Source organism: Coenobita brevimanus, chromosome 57, assembly GCF_032717465.1.
Source record: "Coenobita brevimanus isolate Jiangsu-jjx chromosome 57, ASM3271746v2, whole genome shotgun sequence".
Lineage (NCBI taxonomy): Eukaryota > Metazoa > Arthropoda > Malacostraca > Decapoda > Coenobitidae > Coenobita > Coenobita brevimanus.
The window spans coordinates 56,835,833-56,858,539 of NC_137010.1; the positions used below are offsets into that span (position 1 = coordinate 56,835,833).

Genomic DNA, 22,707 nt, shown 5'->3' on the forward strand with positions numbered 1-22,707 from the left:
AAGTTCATTAAGGTACCCTGCTATACCGGTAGTTCCCCTACACATCAAATCTCATTCGACATCTCTGAAGCCCCCCCATGATGACAACAAGCAAGGAAATGGGGGGCGAGGGGGTGAAGGGTGTTAGGGCAGTTATTCCATACTAAATTAAAGTTGAAAATGGTGAGTTTGCATATTTTTAAGTTGCTGGTTTAATACAGACTGGTGTTGATTGCAACCAACAATGAAGGCCAACTACAACACAAAAAGACCAGGAGTGACTGAAGGGTCAATGAGGTGTATTGTAGCAGTTATTGCATAGTAAAACACTGATAAGGGTGTGTGTCATTGTGTTTTAGATGATATAATATTGTGTGTTGTTGTTACAGGTGATGATGACGGCCAACCACAACACAGGAAGACCAGTGAATGAGTGAGTGCGTCAGCCACACCAAGCCTGTGGTCACCATCTCATCGCAACCTTATTTCTCGCTTAACACAATGCCTCACGTCAGTGCATCCTAGAACATTGAACTACATCACCAGTTTCTGGGTGACAACAAGTAGTGCAAGCAATGCTGATTATGTGTGTCAGCATTCCAAAGAGGTAATAGTTATGATATGCCTGGTATTGATGGCAATTTGTGTGTTTTGAATATCAGTAATTTGGTGAAGCATCAAAGAAAAATGTGAAGCTGTGTTTGTGTTGCTACTGATGGTTTGTTTTCACCTGACAGAACTGGGCCACTCCTATAGTTTGAATACAGTCATGGTAGCATGAACTTCACGGCCCTTATTATTTTATGAGGTAGGAATAGGTCTCCTTGGTTACTAGCAAACTGACCTTCCTGTCTAACTATATTTGGCCAGTAGCTAAACTGAAAGAGATTAGAAATCTACCATGTCATAACAAACACATTATACCTGTGGTTTAGCTGTGAAATAAACATCTCACACACCAAACATTGGTGGCTGTCACTGATAACTTTGGTCACATACTGAGATGGAGTAGAATAGAAAATAATCATCTGTTAGCCACAAGAGAGCTATAAGTACTATGGTAAATTTGGCAATTGAAGGTGTTGTTATGAAGGCACCAGCTCATCTAAGAAGTGCAGAGGAAAAGTGTATGATACCTCTGGCATACAATAAGCAAGTGTCATGATGGATGTGGATGAGAGAAGACCAGGTGACAAGTCTGACTGTGAAAAAAATGTTGAGATGTCAGTGTGGGATGCTGCTGCTGCTAATGATGATAATGTGCCAGATCCAGTAAAAAATGGGATGCAGATGGAAGAGAAAGCACAAGTAAATGAGTTTGGCTGTATGGAGGATGGTCATATGTCTATCAGGGATGTTAACAATGTCCAAGACTCTGTTAGAAGCGTGAAGGCAGTGGGTGAGAAAGGACAAGCTGATGATTATTATGAACAGGACTGTGAAGTGTCAGACCCTGATTACCACTCAGACTCTGTTGGAAAGTCAGCTAAAAGGAAGTTTGATTGTTTAGACTGTGGTAAAAGTTTTGCATACAAAAGCCACCTGAAGCAGCACTCAAATGTTCATTCACAAGAAAAGAACAATGTGTGTGCGGTGTGTGGCAAGCGGTTTTCTCGTCAAGATAATCTCAGTCAGCACATGATGATTCATTCGGAAGAGAAGAGGTTTGAGTGTATGGAGTGTGGTGTTCAGTTTACTCGTAACAGTGATCTCAACCGGCACAAATTAATCCATTTGGGTGTGAAGGAGTTTAAATGTGATATTTGTGGTAAGCAGTTTAGCAGAAAAAGTAATGTAACCAACCATCTCATTGTTCATTCAGAAATTAAAAAATTTGAGTGTCTAGAGTGTGGGAAACAGTTCACTCGAAAATGTTCCCTCAACAAGCACGTGTTAAATCATACAGGAGTGAAGAAGTTCCAGTGTGTGGAGTGCGGTAAACAGTTCTCGCAAAAAACCTTTCTCTCCAGGCATTTCCTGACTCACACAGGAGAGAAGAATTTTGAGTGTGCAGACTGTGGTAAAATGTTTGCCTGTAAGAGTGACCTAAGAGAGCATGTACTAATTCATACAGGAGTGAAAAATCATGAGTGTTTGGAGTGTGGTAGGAGGTTTACTCAAAAGAACCACCTCAACAAACACTCACTGATCCATTCAGGGATAAAGAGGTTCAAGTGTGAGGAATGTGGAAGAGCATTTATACGAAAATTCTCCCTAATCTCTCACATAAAACATGTTCACAAATTTTCCAAATCCTCTGTTCCTAGTTAGTACCCTTGGATGTTATTCACCGAATAACTGCGACTGGTTTTTTATGGTGCAAATATTTCAAGTTAAATGCTGCCTATGTAATAATGTGCACTGGAATGAGATGACTGTAATGGTACCCTAAAAAATAATAACTGAAAGACATGACTTATTCAATTTTACCTTGTGCAATTCCCACTTGAGAAATTAAGGCATTGACACCTTGATGAAAAAAAGAAAAAGGCATATGTGTATTATTAAAAAAATGAGAAATAGCTTTATATTGAAGAATATGGTGCCTATGTGCATTCTCGTAAAAGCTGCACCACTGGGGGACCAATGTGCTTAACTTTCTTGTGTGCATTTAATCCTCCCAGCCCTTCCTTGACCAACTCTGCTGTAAGCCGTGACCACTAAACAATTATGACATGAGACAGACGAGGTTGGTGGGGAAAAGTAAAGTTCTTCAACAATAGGCAGAGCAAGCAATAGTGAAAAATTTTCCACTTAATTTTGCCAAAAATTGCTCTCTCTCCATCTCCATGGATGAGCTATAACAAAAGATGAACCCCTTCAATCCAAAGACATAGTTTTCATTTCATTCTTGCTGTTTCCAAATAATGTTCAGCTTACGAGAAACTTTTCAGATGTGAATGGTTAGAGGTGGCCTTCATTAACCCCGTTTAGTAAGAGTTGGCTTTAGTGCATACAGTACCATAAAATAAAATAAAATTGAGATGAAAAATCAAACTGGGTACATGGAGTGAAAGGATCAACACTGGAATATGGTACTTTGACCAGGGTATAGGAAACTGGCTGCAAAAGGACAAAAATCTCCACCAAGTTAAGACAGATGAACTACAGCATGTGGTATGGCCTAGCTGTCCTTCCACACGCCAACAGATGCAGACGACACCACACACCTTCTGACTAAACAAGTTTATAATAAAAATGAACAAGCTTAAGTCAGGAAAGTGTTTTAGTTGATCAGCAACTCAATAATGAAATACTTAAACAGAAACATCTTTACTTGAGAGGGACGAGGTCAATGGGTATGACCTCATGGATGAGGGTCCAAATGGGGAGGCTGCCAGAGATTGGGCAGCATGGAGAACCACCATTAGCCTAGGTGACCAAGGCTGACACAAGCAACCATGTTGGAGCCTTTATACACTGTAACATATGATACAATGAGGATTAACTACATGTAACTGTGATACGATATTTATGATATGTCACTTTTTGTGGGGAGAACAGTGAAGTCTACCTGAATGACACTTGAAGTCCGGTGGTGTAGTGCTTAGAACAATCCAGTCAGAGTGATGGCTGTGCATAGGTTTAATCACCAAGCAGTGAGTGGAAGCTTTCCATTTATGTAATGCCATCAAGGGAAGTAGGCTGGTCACCTACCCTTAAATGTTCTGGACTGTCACAATAGTAGCCTAGCCTCAATCCCTACACCAGGAAGAAGATCAAATGGGACCCTTTTTAAATATCCTCAAACTGCTGCTGCCTCATTTAGGGTCAATCATGGAATCATAGACAACAATTCACTCTTCTAGTGACCACCACCTTCCCCATTTATGGCAGGAAATGTTTTGCATTCAATGGATGATGGCCAGTGGGTCATGAATTTTGTGAATGGATGAGAGATGACACAAGTTAACCTCATAAATACAAGTGTGTCTTGCTTATTTTATTTTTGATACAACCAGACAATGATATTTAGCTAAATGGAGACTTTTCAAGCTGGAGAGGTTGCATCTTGTCTTCATAAACCCCTTTGCTACTAGATATCTTTTGGAAGGTTTGGATCATATGATGGTTGAAAAAAAAAAATTAAGGATGCCATTGTATTGAATTAATCTTAAATGTGTTCTTGATTAGCAACCACAATGAAGAGCAGCATGTTCTCCTCCCATGTTGGCATCCAGAGTATAATTAATTCATCTTATTGGCAATTATCAGTATGTTTGAAAAAATGTCAAATGGAAAATGATGATGTGTTTCTTCTTCTTCTTGCCCTCACATGATTTTATTCAACTAGTAGTAGTTGTTGTGTTACCCCAAACTGTTTGATTAAGCAGACCCATCAACCATTGACAACCACCCTCGCACGGCTGTCCTGTGCAGCGAACCATTGTTCCTGTGGGAATGAGTCCCTCGCCATAATGAGGCACAGGAATTAGCGCGAGGGTTTGGTTCTTGAATGGATGCTGCATTTGCGTTTCTCCACCCAGTTAACAGGGGCACCATAGTAGGCTCTACATCACCCTGCTATTTGGCTATGTGGTTACCACCTAGCACTGCAGATGGTTTCCTGGACTGCAGGAAACCACATGGTTTGCCACTCAGTGTAGAGCCACCTGAAGTGGAATGAAGAGTAATAAACAGCGAGAGGAAAGGTGGGAAAAAAAGGAAGAGAGGACAGACAGAGAAAAAGAATTAAAAGACATGCAGGAAGTAGGCAGCACTACATCAAGTGCATGGATAATGGGTGCCCCCACCTACCATCAACCTCTAGTGGTAGAGAGGTTAACAAACATTACAGCTACCTAACCCTTTCAGTTTGAACATTTTTGTCTAACCTGCATAAATCTTCAGGGTATACCAAGATTAATGTATAACAACAAAAATCTTCTGGACATACCAAGATTTCCATATAACAAAATAGACATAACTGTACTGTACTGATGAGAGCAATATGAAGCCCTTCAGCTATGTTAATTTTCTCCAGTGTACTATACCATATAATGGATAGCTATTCTGTACAAACTGTATCGATCTACACTTGCAATGAACACTTCAGACTTCAAGCTTGCATTCTGTAGTTTACATACCAGAGTAGGAAAATTTGTACAGCCCAACAGCCTGAACTAGCCAGCCAAATTAATTTTAGAGTCCGTGTGCCCGGCGCTCAATGGAAAAGTAGATACCTTGCTATACATGAAACTTCAATTAAGAAAACTGCTTATAAATTATTTTTTATCTGCTCCCTATCATGAAATATTGATAACTGTAATGCCACCACTTGGAAGTGAAAGCTTGGCTAATAGTCTAAATTCTAGGTACTGATAAATCAAATGTGGATGTGTACTGGGTTAGTCTAAATTCTAGGTACTGATAAATCAAATGTGGAAGTGTACTGGGTTGATCTTTGGCAGCTCTGGTGTGCGTATTAATGTGAACAGACTGGCTTTACGTTTGACTGACTACCGTATAGTGTTCATTATACAACACACACTAGCATTTACAACATAGGTAAGACTGTTAGTTTGAATAACGACTGATTGAAGAGGTACTTCAGAGAATCTACACCAGTGCTTACAGCTGGCATTTCTCATTATTTAATCAGGCCAGATCTGGTTATGAAAAACCCGTTTGTTAATGAATCACCGTGATTTGGTATTGGGCTGAATTTGGTAAATAATATTAGTGAGGAACTTGCATATAATATTAGTGAGGAATATATATCAACTTCTTATAACATTTGGTAATGAAATGATCAATTTGGTAATGAAAACTGAAGAATTTGGCAATGAGACCATGTTCAGATCCTCACTGGTCTGTTCAGTGTAGTAGCCTGTGTAGGCCAGTGAGTAACAGGTGTGGCACTGCTGAACTAAGTCATGATGGGTAAAAAACAAACAACTGACTGGTTTCTTCAAATGCCAAGAACCAGCATCAGCTACACGAGACAGGTATGAATGACAACAAGAAAAAACATATTACTGTAGGAATTTGTTAAGCAAGATTCACAATGTAATATATTTGGAGCTTTTTTGTTATCATCAAACTTATTTAATGTATTACACACACTGAAATGAAACATAGTGGTCACACTGGCTGCTCCCAGAAGTCGTTGCATGGTTGCCATCTTGTCAAGCTGAATGGTAGCTTTCCTAGAAATCAACCAATAACTATTTTTAAACTTTATTTGAGTGTGTGGCAAAATAGCATATACTATACACTACTTAAATCTCTACTACAGAACAGTTAACCGATAGCTGCACAAACAAAATACTCAAACATGCACAGTAACAAAAAGATGGCTGGCAAACTACTTAGCAGGCAGATGTGCACGTGTAACATTTGCCAGTCAGTCTTCTAACATCAGAAACTTCACAAATGGCGTCCCCCAAGGATCGGTTTTGTCCCCTACACTCTTTAACCTATACATGCACGACATACCCACACCCCACACACCACAGATACACATAGCTTCCTATGCAGATGATATAACACATGTACACACCAAAATGCAAACACAGCTGCACACATCATCCAACCTTACCTCAACACACTACATGAATGGTTCATCACAAACAGGCTCAAAATAGCCCCAGCCAAATCTACAGTGACCCTTCTCACAAACTGAACAGCAGAACACAGTCACATCCCACACCTCACCATAAACAACACTCCCCAACCACACAGACACACACACCCAAAATCCTTGGTGTAACATACAATACATCAATGTCATTTAAACAACACATCACAAATATTAAAAATAAAATAACACCAAGACTCAATACCTTGAGGTCACTTGCCCATACAACATTTGGACACAACAAAGAAACCACCACCACAGTATACAAACAATACATACGTTCAGTGATGAATTATGCAAGTCCTGCTTGGGCTCCTAACCTCACTAAAACACACTACAACACTCTGCAGACCATACAGACCAAGGCCCTAAAAATAATCACAGGCTGCACAGCTACTACACCCACAGACCACCTACATCAAGAAACCAAAGTCCTCAAAGTCAAGGATCACCTAGACATGAGAGGCACCCAGATTCTTGCTGCAGCCTCCACAAACCCACAACATCCACTGCATTACATGGCAGCACATCCACCCACACCAAGGAACATCAAAACAACTCCCAGCACACTATATCATACACAAATACTGTCATCTCTCCCCCCTCGCCCACCTCAGACCAGCTTCCACAAGCATATCAATACTCAAATCACTCGCCACTCCATTCAGTCACTTGAAGACAACACACAGCCGCATGCACGGCCTCCTGACATCCACTCTTCTGAATCCTAACTCCCTTGTGAGGACAGGGTCCACCTGGCCAGGCTGAGATGTGGGCACCATCCAGCCCTCTTAAGCTAACCGAAGAGGCTGGATGACTCTGCTGCTGATGCCTGTCCAGGGTGTAACACAGCACCCCACACTATTAAGCACATTATGGAAGACTGCATTGCACACAATCACCTACGCCAACAACACAACATACACTCTTTGAAAGCTCTGTGGGAAAGCCCAGTCTCTGCCACGGCCTTCTTAAGGGGCTTGAGGGCTGTTCGGCCAGACTGCCTAGGGAACAACTACTACTACTACTACAGACAGCTACAGTACTACAGAAAAACCACTACTCTACTGTACAGTAAAGAAAATCAAAATTGGTACCTATTCATAGAAAATATCAAGGCAAGTAATGAGAATGTCCGGGAATGTATACCCTACATTTCAGAAATCACTAGCCCGGGGCAAGTAAATCTAAAGCAAATTCTTCCCGCCCTGTTACATACCATAGTGTATTCCCAAAAAAGCTTAACACAGATCAAAATTCAGGTTTGATTCTGGGTGACTTTCCTTTTAGTATATTCTTGCTGCTGCCTGACAATTTTAAGCAACTTAGGAAGTGTTTCTCATACTAAAGGCATTTATACACTGATGCTATATTTGCTCTCCAGTTTGAAAATTAGTCCTCAGGTGAATCCAGTAATATCAGAGGGAGATGGCAAAAGTATAATGATAAAGACATCTCTACACTCTGTGGGATTAGGCAGATGGTAATTTTACAAACAGCTGAGTCAGAATCCCTGATGGAGTAAGATATAAATGAATCCCTGATGGAGTACAGTATAAATAAATCCCTGATGGAGTACAGAATAAATAAATCCCTGATGTAGTACAGTATAAATAAATCCCTGATGGAGTACAGTATAAAAAAATCCCTGATGGAGTAAAGTATAAATAAATCCCTGATGGAGTACAGTATAAATAAATCCTTGATGGAGTAAAGTATAAATAAATCCCTGATGGAGTACAGTATAAATAAATCCCTGATGGAGTATAAATAAATCCTTGATGGAGTAAAGTATAAATGAATCCCTGAAGGAGTAAAGTATAAATGTATCCCTGATGGAATAATGTATAAATGGCCAACACCAAAACAATTATTATTATTCTGGAGGAGTAAGGAATGAAATATTGTTATAGTTAGGAACTGGGAGGTTGAAATAAAGTGGAATTTATATTTTGCACTATGCCTTTTGTAACCTTGCCAGTACACAGCCAAATTGGCTCTTAAATCTTTCATTTACCCTACAATCCCCAGAAGCCATGATGTCACTAATTTTTAATACTGTATGGTGAACAATACGAACAGCAGGCAGTTTAGGCAGACCCAGACCATGACAATGACACCAAGCAAAGAAAAGGAATACGACGAAGGGCTTTTGTAAACTAAATAAGTACAGCACATGAAGGCTAATCAGATGCCATTAAGTCAGGAGAATTATATAATCAGTGAGTCCTTCCACTTTTACCTTATGGATCAGAAACACTGAACCTAACAAAATCCTCAGAAACACACTTAGGAATGATCCAAGATGAATACAAAGGATTATGTTAAGGGTCACATGGACAGCTGAAAAGAGCTTCCTGGAGAAATGGACAGACAAAAGTAGTGGATATAATTACAATCAAAAAGCAACAACAGATGTGGGCAGATCCATTCTCTGTAGAACAGACAATAAAAGGACAACCAAGATAACTTTGTGGCACTTCTGAGATGGAGTGACAGGAAGAGACAGACCGAGAATATGGTGGTAAGAAGAGATTCATGAGATTCATCAGAACTGGACTGAATGGCTAACATCCAATAGTCAGAGTGGGAAAAGATGAGAAAGGCCTTTGTCCTGAAGTCGACTGAATGTGGCTGATGATGGTTATGATTTTTTTTTTTCCCCTGCTTAAGGCCACAGAAACTTGCTGAAAAATTGCATACTAAACTACTACTATTAACTATAAAGCTGATTTTGGTGGCTTGAACTTTACAGTACCAGTCGTGTGGAAAAGTTGTAATATTTTTGAAGATATCCTTAACTGGTAGTGAGAACTTCCTGTAATTTTACTGTTTCTTGGCTGATGACTACTGAACAGGCGTACATGAAGTGCATTTATATGAAGCATCTATAAGATAGATGGGACTGGAATGTATTTGTGCTGTAATGAGGGGCAGACTTACATGATTTGGGCATATGGAGAGGATGGAGGTTGGCAAATGGGTGCGGAAAGTGAGAAGTGTGAATGTCGGGGATAGGGTTGTGAGAGGCAGGCTGAAAAAGACCTGGGACGAGGTCACAGAGTGTGACCTCAGGGATAAAGGACTGAATAGGGAGGCCATCAGACATTGACCTTTGTGGACAGCCACCATCAGGTGACACTGGGTGATGCAATGCAAGCATGTTGAAGCCTTTACAAATATACAATACGAAAGAACAGCCATTCTAGCTTGTAAGGTGGCACCAGGATTTAAAGACTTTCTGTGCCTGCCCTCCTCTCTTCCTATTTCTCCCATCTTTCCTGTTACTACTTAATGCTTTTCTTTCCGTTACAGGTGGCTTTACATTGAGTGACAAGCCAAATGGTTTCCTGTAAGCCAAGAAACCATTTACAACGCTGGGTGGTAACCATATAACCAAACCATACGTGCTCCTTACGTGTCAAGAGGGTTGGTGGAGGGTTAGTGCCCCTCCCTGTAAAACAAATAACTCAGAGTCAAATGGCCACCCCTTACGGGATTATGGCGTCTGGCAATAGATAGAGAGATAGCTGATACTTGAATAACTGTGTAGTCTACTTCGCCCTGCATTATGTGTGATAATTTTTCTTCTGTTCTTTCGCTTTCATTGTTTCTGGATCTTACCTCACCCCATCCTGTAGGTGGATTTTATTGTTGGGATGATTTGCATTCTGAGTATAGCTGCTAAATAGTCAATCGGTCAACTGGGCTATCAAATTAAAGAGGAGGTGCCAAGCCCTCGTCAATGCTCCTCTGTGTGTACATCATTCACCAAATTCTGTCCCTTGTCGGTTTCCCAAATTTATCAACTTCTATACCTTGCCTTAGGACATTTACCCTATCATCCTTCTTCTTGGACTACCATGCTTCCTCCCACTTTCAAACTCACTCACTCACTCACATCTTTTTCACCATCTTCTGTTGTGCTGGAAAGTTACAGTATGCCTTCTTGTGGTGGCACTGATATAAACAGGTCGTGGAGCTGCCTGGTTAAACTATGTAAGCAGCCTTGAACTCCCTTATCCTACGTGTGGAAGATGATGGACTGCAGGAGAGGGCAACTTAAGCCTGCATTCCACTGGGTTCACATCCAGCTGGGGCTCAAGGCTACTAACAACATTACAACAATCACTCTGACTACATGCAATCTCTCCATATACCAATACCTTCTAAGCACACTCTCGCCCAAATTATCAACAGACTTCTTTCCGCTGCACCTTTTGAGAATCACATGACTACTTATGCTAGGTACTCTACACACACACACACACACACACACACACACACCGCTCGCTGGTGCAGTGGTAACGTTCTCGCTTGCCATCTGGTAGACGGGAGTTCGCGCCTCGCTCAGGTTGTGAAAAGTTTCACTGACGAAGTGGGTGGTCACTGTCCCCTTTGAGCAAGGGGACTGGTGTGTGCGTGTGTGAAGGTTACAGCCTTGCCCTTAGATCGGACTATATGAGCTCTCTGCTCCCTTCCGGGAGGGTAAAAGCTGACGATCACGACCATCAAGTGATCCTGACAGACCCGGTGAATTACACACACACACCTCAAGAGTTCCATCTCTAATCCTCTAGACTTTCCACTTGAATGTACTGGTGTTGTGATGAGGCAGGGTAGATTGAGATGGTATGGACATGTGGAGAGAATGGAAGATGACAACTGGGTGCGGAAGGTGGGAAGTGTTTACGTCAGGTAGGGTTGCAACACACACACACACACACAAGATGGATACCAAGCTTAAGGGACCTAAGCTACGAAGAAAGACTAAATAAATTGAATCTACCAACACTACAGGAGAGAAGGAAAAGAGGTGACATGATAATCCTATATAAGTGCATATCAGGAAAGGAGAAAATAGACATAAATGATTACTTAACATATGGAGAAGCATCAGCAAGAGGACACTGCAAAAAACTGCATAAGAAGAGAGGTGATAAAGACGTAAGGAAATTCAGTTTCCCAAACAGAGCAATTGATCAATGGAATGCACTACCGAATGAAATAGTGTGTGCCAAAACAATTCACAAATTTAAGGATATGTACGATAAATATGGTTTAAGACACGGGACAGTACGAGCTGGACTCATTCCTGTAAAGATACAATTAGGTAAGGTAAGCACACACACACACACACACACACACACACACACACACACACACACACACACACACACACACACACACACACACACCTGGAATGAGGTTATACAGTGTGACCTCAGGGATAAGGAACTAGATAGGGAGGCTGCCAGAGATTGAGCGGCGTGGAGAACCGGCATATGGTGAACAAGACCGGTATACGGAAGCATGTTGAAGCCTTTATAAATAATACAACACAACGAAGCCCTTTCATGTGGGTACTAATACACCTTTATGCAATCCTACTGCATTATCCACACACAAAGACCTGTGTTTACTCTCAAGGCCATCACAGTACCAGCCAACTCTCTTCCTTATGCCGTTGTTGCTCCATCACGGTATTTCAAATCACCATTTCCAATTCAAATCTCTTGGGTATCATCAGCACGGTACAATGAAATTAGTTTTTTTTTTTTTTTCTATAGACAACCATCACTTTACATTTTTTTTTTTTTTTATGCGAGGAAGAAGGAACCAAAGGCCACGAGCCCGCAATAGGAGTTCCCTCCAAGAGAAAAACAAAATACAATAGAGAGCCAAAATCAAGATCCAATCATTACAAGATGCCTGGACACACTGCGTTTGAAAGACTGGAGATCATAGGCAGCAGGAAATACAGACAGAGGGAGACAGTTCCTGAGTTGACCTGTTGCATAAATGAAGGACTGGGAGTAACGGTTAACTCTTGCATTAGAGAGTTGGACAGAAAAGGGATGAGAGTTTGCTGCTAGACGGGTGCTACTCGCCCGTCGTAGAGGTGGAGGATTGCATGCAGACAGTTCAGAGGAGCAATGCCCATTGAAGTAGCGATAGAAAAGAGATAAATATGCAACAGTGCGGCGAAGAGACAGAGGTTGAAGGGAGTCAGTAAGAGGGGGGGAGAGTTAATGAGACGAAAAGCCTTTGACTCCACTCTATTGAGAAGACCTGTATGTGGGGAGCCTCCCCACACATGAGAGTTGTACTCCACACAGGGGCGGATAAAACCCCTGTATAGAGTCAACAATTGTGCAGGGGTAAAGAAAGAACAGAGTCGGCTTAGCACACCTAATCTGTACCGTACTGTACTTTCAAAATAAAATAATAATAATAATAATAATAATAATAATAATAATAATGATAATAATAGTAGTAGTAGTAGTAGCAGTAATAATAATAATAATAATAATAATTAATAATAATAATAATACCGGTAATATTAATAATAACTAATAATAATAATAATAATAATAAAAATAACTAATAATAATAATAATGCCGGTAATAATAATAATAATAATAATACAGGCAACACTCACTCTGTGCAATGTGGCTGAGATCCTGCAGTGAAGAGGTGCAACAAGGTCTTCAAACACTTATCCTACAACAACACAACCTGCAATTATAGACACAAAACATTAACTAACAGCTGTATGTTATTAAAAAAAAACATGACAATATACAGTAAAACAATCATCATCATCATCATCATCCAATCCTACATTGCTTCATGAGGAGCGTAGGAGCCCGGGGCTAGGCAGTTGGTCCCGACATTTAAGATGAGAGTGACCAGCCTCACTCATCCCTGAGTGGCATTGCGTGAGCAATAAACCCCAACCATTCCTTGGATATAAACCTTCACCGGCTCAATCCGACTGGAGCGCAATAATTACCCACTAAACCACCAGGTGCCAAAATTTGGTTATATGGTTACCACCCAGCGTAGTAAATGGTTTCCTGGTGTACAGGAAGCCATTTGGCTTGTCACTCAGTGTAGAGTCACCCACAGGCAGAAGGAAGAGGAAAGAATGAAGGAAAGAAAGACAGAAGAGGGAGTGTAAAGTCACCCGTAGGCAGAAGGACAAGGAAAGAATGAAGGAAAGAAAGACAGAAGAGGATGGAAGGAAAGAAGGATGGAAGAGTGGAAAGGGCAGACACCCGAGATCAGTACTACATCGAGTGAGTGGATGATGAGAGGCAGTTGGTCCCGACATTTAAGATGAGAGTGACCAGCCTCACTCATCCCTGAGTGGCATTGCGTGAGCAATAAACCCCAACCATTCCTTGGATATAAACCTTCACCGGCTCAATCCGACTGGAGCGCAATAATTACCCACTAAACCACCAGGTGCCAAAATTTGGTTATATGGTTACCACCCAGCGTAGTAAATGGTTTCCTGGTGTACAGGAAGCCATTTGGCTTGTCACTCAGTGTAAAGTCACCCACAGGCAGAAGGAAGAGGAAAGAATGAAGGAAAGAAAGACAGAAGAGGGAGTGTAAAGTCACCCACAGGCAGAAGGACAAGGAAAGAATGAAGGAAAGAAAGACAGAAGAGGATGGAAGGAAAGAAGGATGGAAGAGTGGAAAGGGCAGACACCCGAGATCAGTACTACATCGAGTGAGTGGATGATGAGAGCCCCATAATAACAGTAACAATAATAATAATAATAATAATAATAATAATACAGGTAATACTAATGGCTACTGATATCAACCTATCGACATGTCATTCTCAGAGTAGGTTGCCACAAACTAACCGCCTCCAAATCACCATTTCCTTCACCAACAGGCTGCCCTTCCTCCTGCCCACACTGCAGTCTTCCATATACACTACCTGTACATCCTCTCCCATCACCCCACAAAAACACCCCCCACCACACAGAGCGACTGAAGTGCAGCCAGCGAGTGTCCCGGTAAATATACGTGGCTGATTCAGGTAGGGCTGTGTATGATCAGTGGAATGCCAAAAAATAAATAAATAAATAAAATAAAATAAAAACACTGGGCCATCATGCTACCAAAACTTCATACCAAGATTATTATTATTATTATTTTTACTGTGGCCTAAAATTGTCATCTCTCCACCACGAATGCTGAGCTTTAACATGGAATTAACACCAGAATAACGGTCCCAGTCGCAATGAAGTACTGTGAAAAGAATTAAGCTGAAGCCTTGCCTTACTCTGTCAATGAGCTACAGGAAATAAGCTGCACATGGACCAAAAACTTCCACCAAGATGCATGAACTGTAAACTGAGTGACTTGTAGGGTTTTGCACAGCCACTGGGAACCATCGCGCCACATGAAGCCACAGCACATCACTTCCCTCACGCACCTATTTGACTAGCCTATCACGTCATCCCGGGTTAGGAAGGCTCTCGGATGCGCCATTACACTAACCACAGCATCATCCTTACCACTCAGGTGCGAAGAGGTTAGCTGCACTCTGGCCCAAATTCCAAGTGCTTTGTGATGCTTTCTTCACAACTGCCCCTGCTTGCATCCCCCTCATCTTTCAAACAGTACCGTACCTCGTTTAATACCCCTGCTTCCTGTTGCTTCCTGTTACCCTGCCTGTGATAAACCTGTGTAGCTACCTTCTCTAGCAACTCTACATGATTTCCTATGCCTAGTTCATTGGTACCCCTGCTCGCCCTCCCGTCCTAGCTCTACCCCCCTCACCATGCACCCCTCGGCCAAGAAGAGAAGGCAATCCCCCGTCAGACCAGCAGTGAGGCGCAAAGGACAGACAGAGACCAAGACCCACCTTCTCATCGGTTAAGGATACTCCCTAACACCTCTTCCTTACCAGTTTATTTCCATCTACTGATATATTCTTGTATTCTATTTATCCAACCTGTGTCTGTGCAAAAGAGATATGTAAGGCAGAAGAAAATGTAATGATGAATCAAGCAAAGTAAATCGCCAAGGAAGAGGTCTATCTATCTATTGCCAGACGTCCTAATCTCGTAGGGGTGGCCACAAACAAACCGCCTCCATGTTGCCCTGTCCCCCGCAATATTGCTGCCCTCCCCCCAGCTCACATCTCCCTTTCTCATATACCTCTGCACTCCATCCCTTCATCTCATCCTCGGTTTTCCCCTCCCCCAACTTACACTCCTCTCTCTCACATATCTCTCTACTCCATCCCTCCATATCATCCTTGGTCTCCCCCTCCCCCACCTTCCACCTCACCCACACACACTCTCCTCGTTAATCTTTCACTTTCCATCCGCTCCACTTGGCCAAACCACCTCACATAAAACCAACAGAGAGCACACGAACACTTGTGGAATACCCAGCCTTCACCCAAGCCAGGCCCATAACATGTAAACCCAGGGAACGGCTCTACAAACACCGTTAAAGCCAACATCCTAAAGAACTGTAACTCATAATCCCAGGAAAGACGTGGAAAGGAGAAAGCAGAGTAATCCTATGTCTATGTTCCTCCTACGAGACGAAAATAATCCAGACACGAGAAGAAGAAAGCAAAGGACAATGTAGGATTTTCCCTTATACTGTATATTTGTAAAGGAAGAAAGACAAGGCAAGGACAGTGTATAATCCCCTTATACTGTATATCTGTTAAGGAAAAAGGGCAAAGAAAGGACCGTAGAGTTTTCCCTTATACTGTATATCTGTTAGGGAAGAAAGGCAAGGAAAGGACAGTGTAGAATCCCCTTATACAGTATACCTGTTAAGGAAAAATGGCAAGGGAAGGACCGTAGAGTTTTCCAAGTATCGTATCCTTACCACAAAAACAAATCAAAAATAGGACAGAGAGAATATCAAATGAAGAAGTGCTAAGGAGAATGGATATCGGAAGAGAATTATTGGCACACGTGAGAGGAAGACAGATGAGATTTTTAGGACATGGTATGAGAAGAGGAAAGATAGTGAACCTGAGTTTAACGGGAAGAGTCCCAGGTAGCAGAGCAAGAAGCAGGCAAAGAGAGGAGTATATGGATGGAATAGTAAGAGCAGCGAGGGGAGGATACACGGCTGGACAACTGCTGCAAATGACTGATGATAGACAGGTGTGGCTTTACATGGTGGCCAACGTCTGCAGGGGCACGGTACCAAGTACGAAATCTGTTTAGGAAGGACTGGGAAAGGAGAATATAGTGTTTTCCAAGTCTCGTATCCTTACTACAAAACGAATCTAAATCAAGACAAGGTTCCAATCATATAATCTGTTTAGGAAGGACTACAAAAGGAGAAAGCAGTGTTTTCCAAGTTTCGTGTCTTTACTGCAGGAACAGATCTAAATAAGGACATGGTATAGGTCATATATATTCTTGAAAATCTCAGCCACAACTGGAGTACCGTGACCTAGGTTGACCTCAAAACACACACACACACACACACACACACACACACACACACACACACACACACACACACACACACACACACACACACAGCAGAGGAGGGCAGTCACATCACCTCACCCTCTCCATTTTCCACTTGTCTAATTACTGTTAAAAGGTTATATGGGTAAGTGTTTCTACATTCACTCACCTTCCACTACAAAAAACTACTAGTACTACTACAATAATAATAATAATAATAAAAATAATAATAATAACAATAATAAAAATAATAATAATGACGACGACGACGACGATGATGACGATGATGATAATAATAATAAAAATAATAATAATAATGATGATGATGATGATGATGATGATGATGACGATGATAATAACAACAACAATAATAATAATAATAGTAATAATAATAATATAATAATAATAATAATACCAATAATAATAATAAGTTAATACTAATAATAACAGTAGCCCTAACCTTCACTCCTGCCTAATGATGTGGTGGGGTAGAATCATAATCAAGGGGTGTGCAAAACTGGCCTAACCCTCAACACCACACCCAGTAAAATCGGCCATACAGTCTGAACAAAATATTCAGGCGTTTTTTTTTTTTTTGTGAAGAAGAAGGAACCAAAGGCCATGAGCCCGCAAAACTGTTCCTTCCAAGAGAAAAACAAAATACAAGAGAGAGCCAAATTCAAGATCCATTCATTTCGAGATGCCTGGACACACTGCGTTTGAAAGACTAGAGATTATAGGAGGCAGGAAATACAGACAGAGGGAGACAGTTCCAGAGTTGACCTGTTGCAGAAATGAAGGACTAGGAGTAACGGTTAACTCTTGCATTAGAGAGTTGGACAGAAAAGGGGTGAAAGTTTGTTGCTAGACGGGTGCTACTTGCCCGTCGTAGAGGTGGAGGATTGCATGCAGACAGTTCGGAGGAGCAGTGACCATTGAAGTAGCGACAGAAAAGAGATAAAGATGCAACATTGCGGCGAAGAGACAGAGGTTGAAGGGAGTCAGTAAGAGGGGGAGAGTTAATGAGACGAAAAGCCTTTGACTCCACCCTATTGAGAAGAGCTGTATGTGGGAAGCCTCCCCACACATGAGAGTTGTACTCCACACAGGGGCGGATAAAACCCCTGTATAGAGTCAACAACTGTGCAGGGGCAAAGAAGGAACGGAGTCGGCTTAGCACACCCAATCGCTTGGAAGCAGATTTTACAAGAGATGTAATATGATCTTTCCAAGACAAGTCCCGAGCAAATGAAACCCCAAGCATGTTCAAGGATGATGCAGGATTAAGTTAAGTATTATTAAACATTAGTGGGTATACCTGTGGAAGATTTTGACGGGTTGATAGGTGTAAAAACTGAGTCTTTGATGCATAAAGAAAAAAAGAAAAAAAAAAAAAAAGATTATTTTCACCCCAGTCAGAGATACGAACCAAGTCAGACATTAGGTGTGCCATAGCCTCATCCCTTGTCTGTTGAAGTAACTGCTGAGATGGACGTTGTGGGAATCGAATGGAAAGGTGAAGGGTGGAATCATCAGCGTATGAGTGGATAGGGTTAGATGTACAGCTTAGAAGGTCACTGATGAATAAAAGGAAGAGAGTTGGTGATAGGACAGAGCCCTGAGGAACACCACTGTTAATAGATCTAGGAGATGAACGATAGCCGTCTACAACAGCGGCTATAGAACGACCAGAAAGGAAGCTAGAGATGAAGGCACAGAAAGAAGAATAGAAACCGTAAGAGGGAAGTTTGGAAATTAAAGATTTATGCCAGACTCAATCGAAAGCCTTTGAGATGTCAAGTGCAATGGCAAAGCTTTCGCCAAAGTCCCGAAAGGAGGATGACCAGGAGTCTGAAAGGTAGGTGAGAAGATCGCCTGTGGAGCGTCCCTGACGGAACCCATACTGACCATCAGAAAGAAGGTTGTGATAGGAAAGATGCTTTCAAATTTTTCTATTAAGAACAGACTCAAAAACTTTTGAGATACAGGATGTTAAAGCATTTGGGCGATAGTTAGATGGTTGGGAGTGGTCACCCTTCTTTGGGACTGGCTGAATGAGAGCAAACTTCCAGCAAGAAGGAAAGGTACAAGTTGACAGACAAAGGCGAAAGAGTTTGCCTAGGCAGGGTGTAAGCACAGAAGCACAGTTCTTGAGAACAACAGGAGGGACTCCATCAGGCCCATATCCCTAATTAGTACTGAGGCCAGCAATGGCAGAAAATACATCAGCTGAAGAAATTTTAATGTTTGCTATGAGGAAGTCTGAGGGGGGAAGTGATGGAGGAACAGCACCGGAATCGTCTAAGGTGGAATTGGAGGAGAAAGTCTGAGCGAAGAGATCTGCTTTATAAGTAGAAGAAATAGTTACAGAGCCATCAGAGTAGAAAAGAGGAAGGAAGGATGATGAGGTAAAGTTGTTAGAAAGGTTTTTGGCAAGGTGCCAGAAGGAGCGGGGAGAGTTCGAGTTGGAGAGTTGAGAGCATTTTGTATGGATGAAATTATTTTTAGCAGAGCGAAGAACAGACTTAGCACGATTCCGGGCAGAAATGTATAAAAGATGTGATTCAGGGGTGGGTTGGCGCCGGTACCTTTTATAGGCCCTCTCCTTGTTGCGGACAGCATTAGAACAAGCGTGATTAAACCAAGGTTTCTTGTGTTAGTCAAAGGATATGAGAAAGGAATGTATGCTTCCATGCCCGAGAGAATAGCCTCCGTAATGCGCAAGGCACACCCAGATGGCTCACGGCCATGGAAGCAATAATCATTCCATGGAAATTCAAAGAAGTACTGCCTGAGGGCCTCCCAATCCGCAGCTCCAAAGTGCCAGAGACGACGTTTTTTTGGAGGGTCCGCAGGCCGTACCGGAGTCATAGGACAGGTTAAGGTGATAAGGTTATGATCGGAGGAGCCCAACGGAGAGAAAAGATTAACAGTGTAAGCAGAAGGATTAGTTGTAAGGAAGAGATCAAGTATGTTGGAGCTCTCTCCAAGGCGGTCAGGGATACGGGTAGGGTGCTGTACAAGCTGCTCTAGGTCATTAAGGATAGAAAAGGTGTAGGCTTGTTCACCAGGTGGATCAGTGAAAGGAGAGGAGAGCCAAAGGTGGTGGTGAACATTGAAATCTCCACTACTACTGTACTACTAATACTACCGCAACCATAGCAGTACTACTACTACTGCTACCATACCACTACTACTACTACCTTCGAAACGACTTCTTTCTCTGCACCGTCAGCTGTACACATGCATCATATGGATGTAACAAATTAATTGGCCACACAGCAGGAGAAAACATGTTTCACGCCTACAAGGGATAAGGTCATGGACAGGAACATGGACTTCAAAAGTACCACCACGTCATGTGCCACACCCGCTGTTTATAAATACATTCTGGATTTTCTAATTAAAAAAAAAAAAAAAAAAAAGAGGCATGTGGTTCTAACATTTACAGTAGCGGTATAAATACAGTTATGCTGTCACTAACACAGATTATTGGTGCAGGGGCGTACCTCGAGATTTGGGGGCCAGGGGGGCCAGGTTCTTTGTGGGGTTCCAGGGGGGCCCGCGCAAAGAACCTAGCCCCCTCATTCTCAAAACTTATCTAATATCTCAGCCGGGATTGTCGGGATGATAAATGTATTTTTAAATATTAATGAAAAGGTTATAAATTTTTAAGGCTTTTTGGGGCCCCCCACCATTGGGGGCCCGGGGGGCAGTTTCAAACAGCCCCCCCCCCCTCAGGTACGCCACTGTATTGGTGTTCACTGTTACTGGATGAGACACAACGATCTAGAAAAGTCCACGGAATCCCACTGCACGTTTCACTATCAAATATGCAAGCATTCCGGTAATACAAATGGGGCCTTGACCATCGAAAACTGCACCACTCGATGCACCACAGCAATATTATAAATATATATATATATATATATATATATATATATATATATATATATATATATATATATATACAGGTATATACTCGTGTGTGTGTGTGTGTGTGTGTGTGTGTGTGTGTGTGTGTGTGTGTGTGTGTGTGGTTTTGATTTCAACCTGCTATGAAGAGAAATGTCTTAACATGGATATGAGTAATTTCAGAATTAAGGCTTGTCTAGATAATCATGAGTACCTGGTAATACAATAATGCCAATGGTATGTTATGATGTATTACTGGCAGTGGTGGGATTTTGAAGAGGGGGGAGGGGTGCTTTTTTGGGCCTTAGGATCAGAAGTGCCGGAATCTGCGGTCGGGGGTCTGGGGACCACTTAAGGGCCCCAGATAATGTTCACCTTTTTAACGCAATCTGGTGGCATCTGGGCAACTAAAACTATTACCAAATCCACAAGAAATTTACCTTCCATTTTTTTTTTTTTTTGACCTAAATGAAAAGTTCTTGATGACTTCAGACATACATCTATTAACTAAGTGTTGTCCAAGTTGTGTTGCAATGTGTTTGCATCTCTGAACCACCGTATGGAGAGTGTCAAGTTCATGGGCTGGGGCCTGGACAATTGGTACGTAACCAACACTCGTCATTTCAGGATTGGCGCTACAGTTGCTTTGGTTAAAATGTGTCCAGCCCGTCTTGATGTCCACATCTTGTCATTTCAGGAAAAAGGCCATATCCTTGGCAATGGCTTGAGCGGCTGATGGATTGTCATCATTTGATTCATTGTACCATTCTTTGTTGATGCCCTCAGCTGCTCTAGGTTCTAGTCTTCCTGTCACCACTGCAGCAGGTGAAAGTTGATCCATGACTTCGGGAACTTTCAGACTCATGCTTGGGGAAGGTCGAAGGTCCTTCAGTCCTATGTCCGCTTCGGGACCTCTTTGCCATCCAGCGATCTGTGTGGCATGGAAGCTGTTTATACCATCAAAACTGTTGTCGTTGATGTCAATGTTGTCACACGTGAAGTGCACGAATCTGTTTGGTACAAAGTTTGGTGGAATCACTGCTCCTGTTTCTGAATCCATTGTTTTCAGTGCACTCTCAGCCAGGGATGTGTCAACCTGCAGTAGTTTCGGGTAACTTATGATGTGTCCAGCTTCGTGAAATAGTTCAACAAGTTCTTTAGACCGTGTAGCCTGATGCAAAGGGCTGGCAAGCCCAAGATGTTTAGGAGTCCAGTGCTTACCTCCAGTGACGTTGTAAACCAAGTCTTGTGCAATACTAAGAACTTTTGCTTGACTGTCATCCTGTTTTGTATCGTCTGCTACGTCGTCTGGGTCTGCTTCCAAAAGACTCTGTCCACCAAACATCAACCGATGGAACATAAAAAGGCTATTTGGGATGCAGGATATCATTTCATCTTCATTGACAACAAATCCCTTGTACATGGGATGTGCCAGTATATCACCTCTCAGTCTCAAAGCCACATGAATCATCTCAATAAATCCTTCTTGAGCCTGATATTTTGGTATCAGTGTTGGTTCCTCCTTTTCAGAGAGTAATGTTGAGAAAGGGACAAGAATAAAACAAAAACATATCATATACATCGTTCCCGGAAGCAAAGATATCAACAATCAAATAAAACCGCGGCCATCTTGGATTTTCACTGTTTATGATGCTTTATTTACACACAAAGACACACATTTTACATATTTTATTATCAATATGTACATTAGGAGCTTGTGCAATGCATTATATCCATTAATATATTTTATATTTGAAGCAAATCTTCAAAATATGCATTTTCTAGAAAAATGGCGGCCATCTTGGATTTTGTCCGCTAGGAGCAAACCCGCACGAGATACAGCTTGGCAAACAGCAAAAATGGATTCAGCACAAAAAAACACCCTAGGAAAGCCTATTTGACAACTTTGACTCTAAAATGCCTGAGGATTTTTATACAGCCACATTTTCCAGATATTCCACTAGTCTACAGTATAA

At 41.9% G+C, this 22,707-nt stretch overlaps 1 protein-coding gene across 1 annotated transcript; it reads left to right on the forward strand.

The window, feature by feature from the left end:
• The first annotated feature begins 761 nt into the window (after positions 1-761).
• LOC145402033 (uncharacterized) lies at positions 762-20,395 on the forward strand. Its single transcript, XM_080274131.1, has 2 exons — positions 762-2,037; positions 20,318-20,395. The coding sequence occupies exons 1-2, from the start codon at positions 1,141-1,143 to the stop codon at positions 20,393-20,395; spliced, it is 975 nt and encodes a 324-aa protein (XP_080130257.1). The 5' UTR covers positions 762-1,140.
• The last annotated feature ends 2,312 nt before the right edge of the window (positions 20,396-22,707 follow it).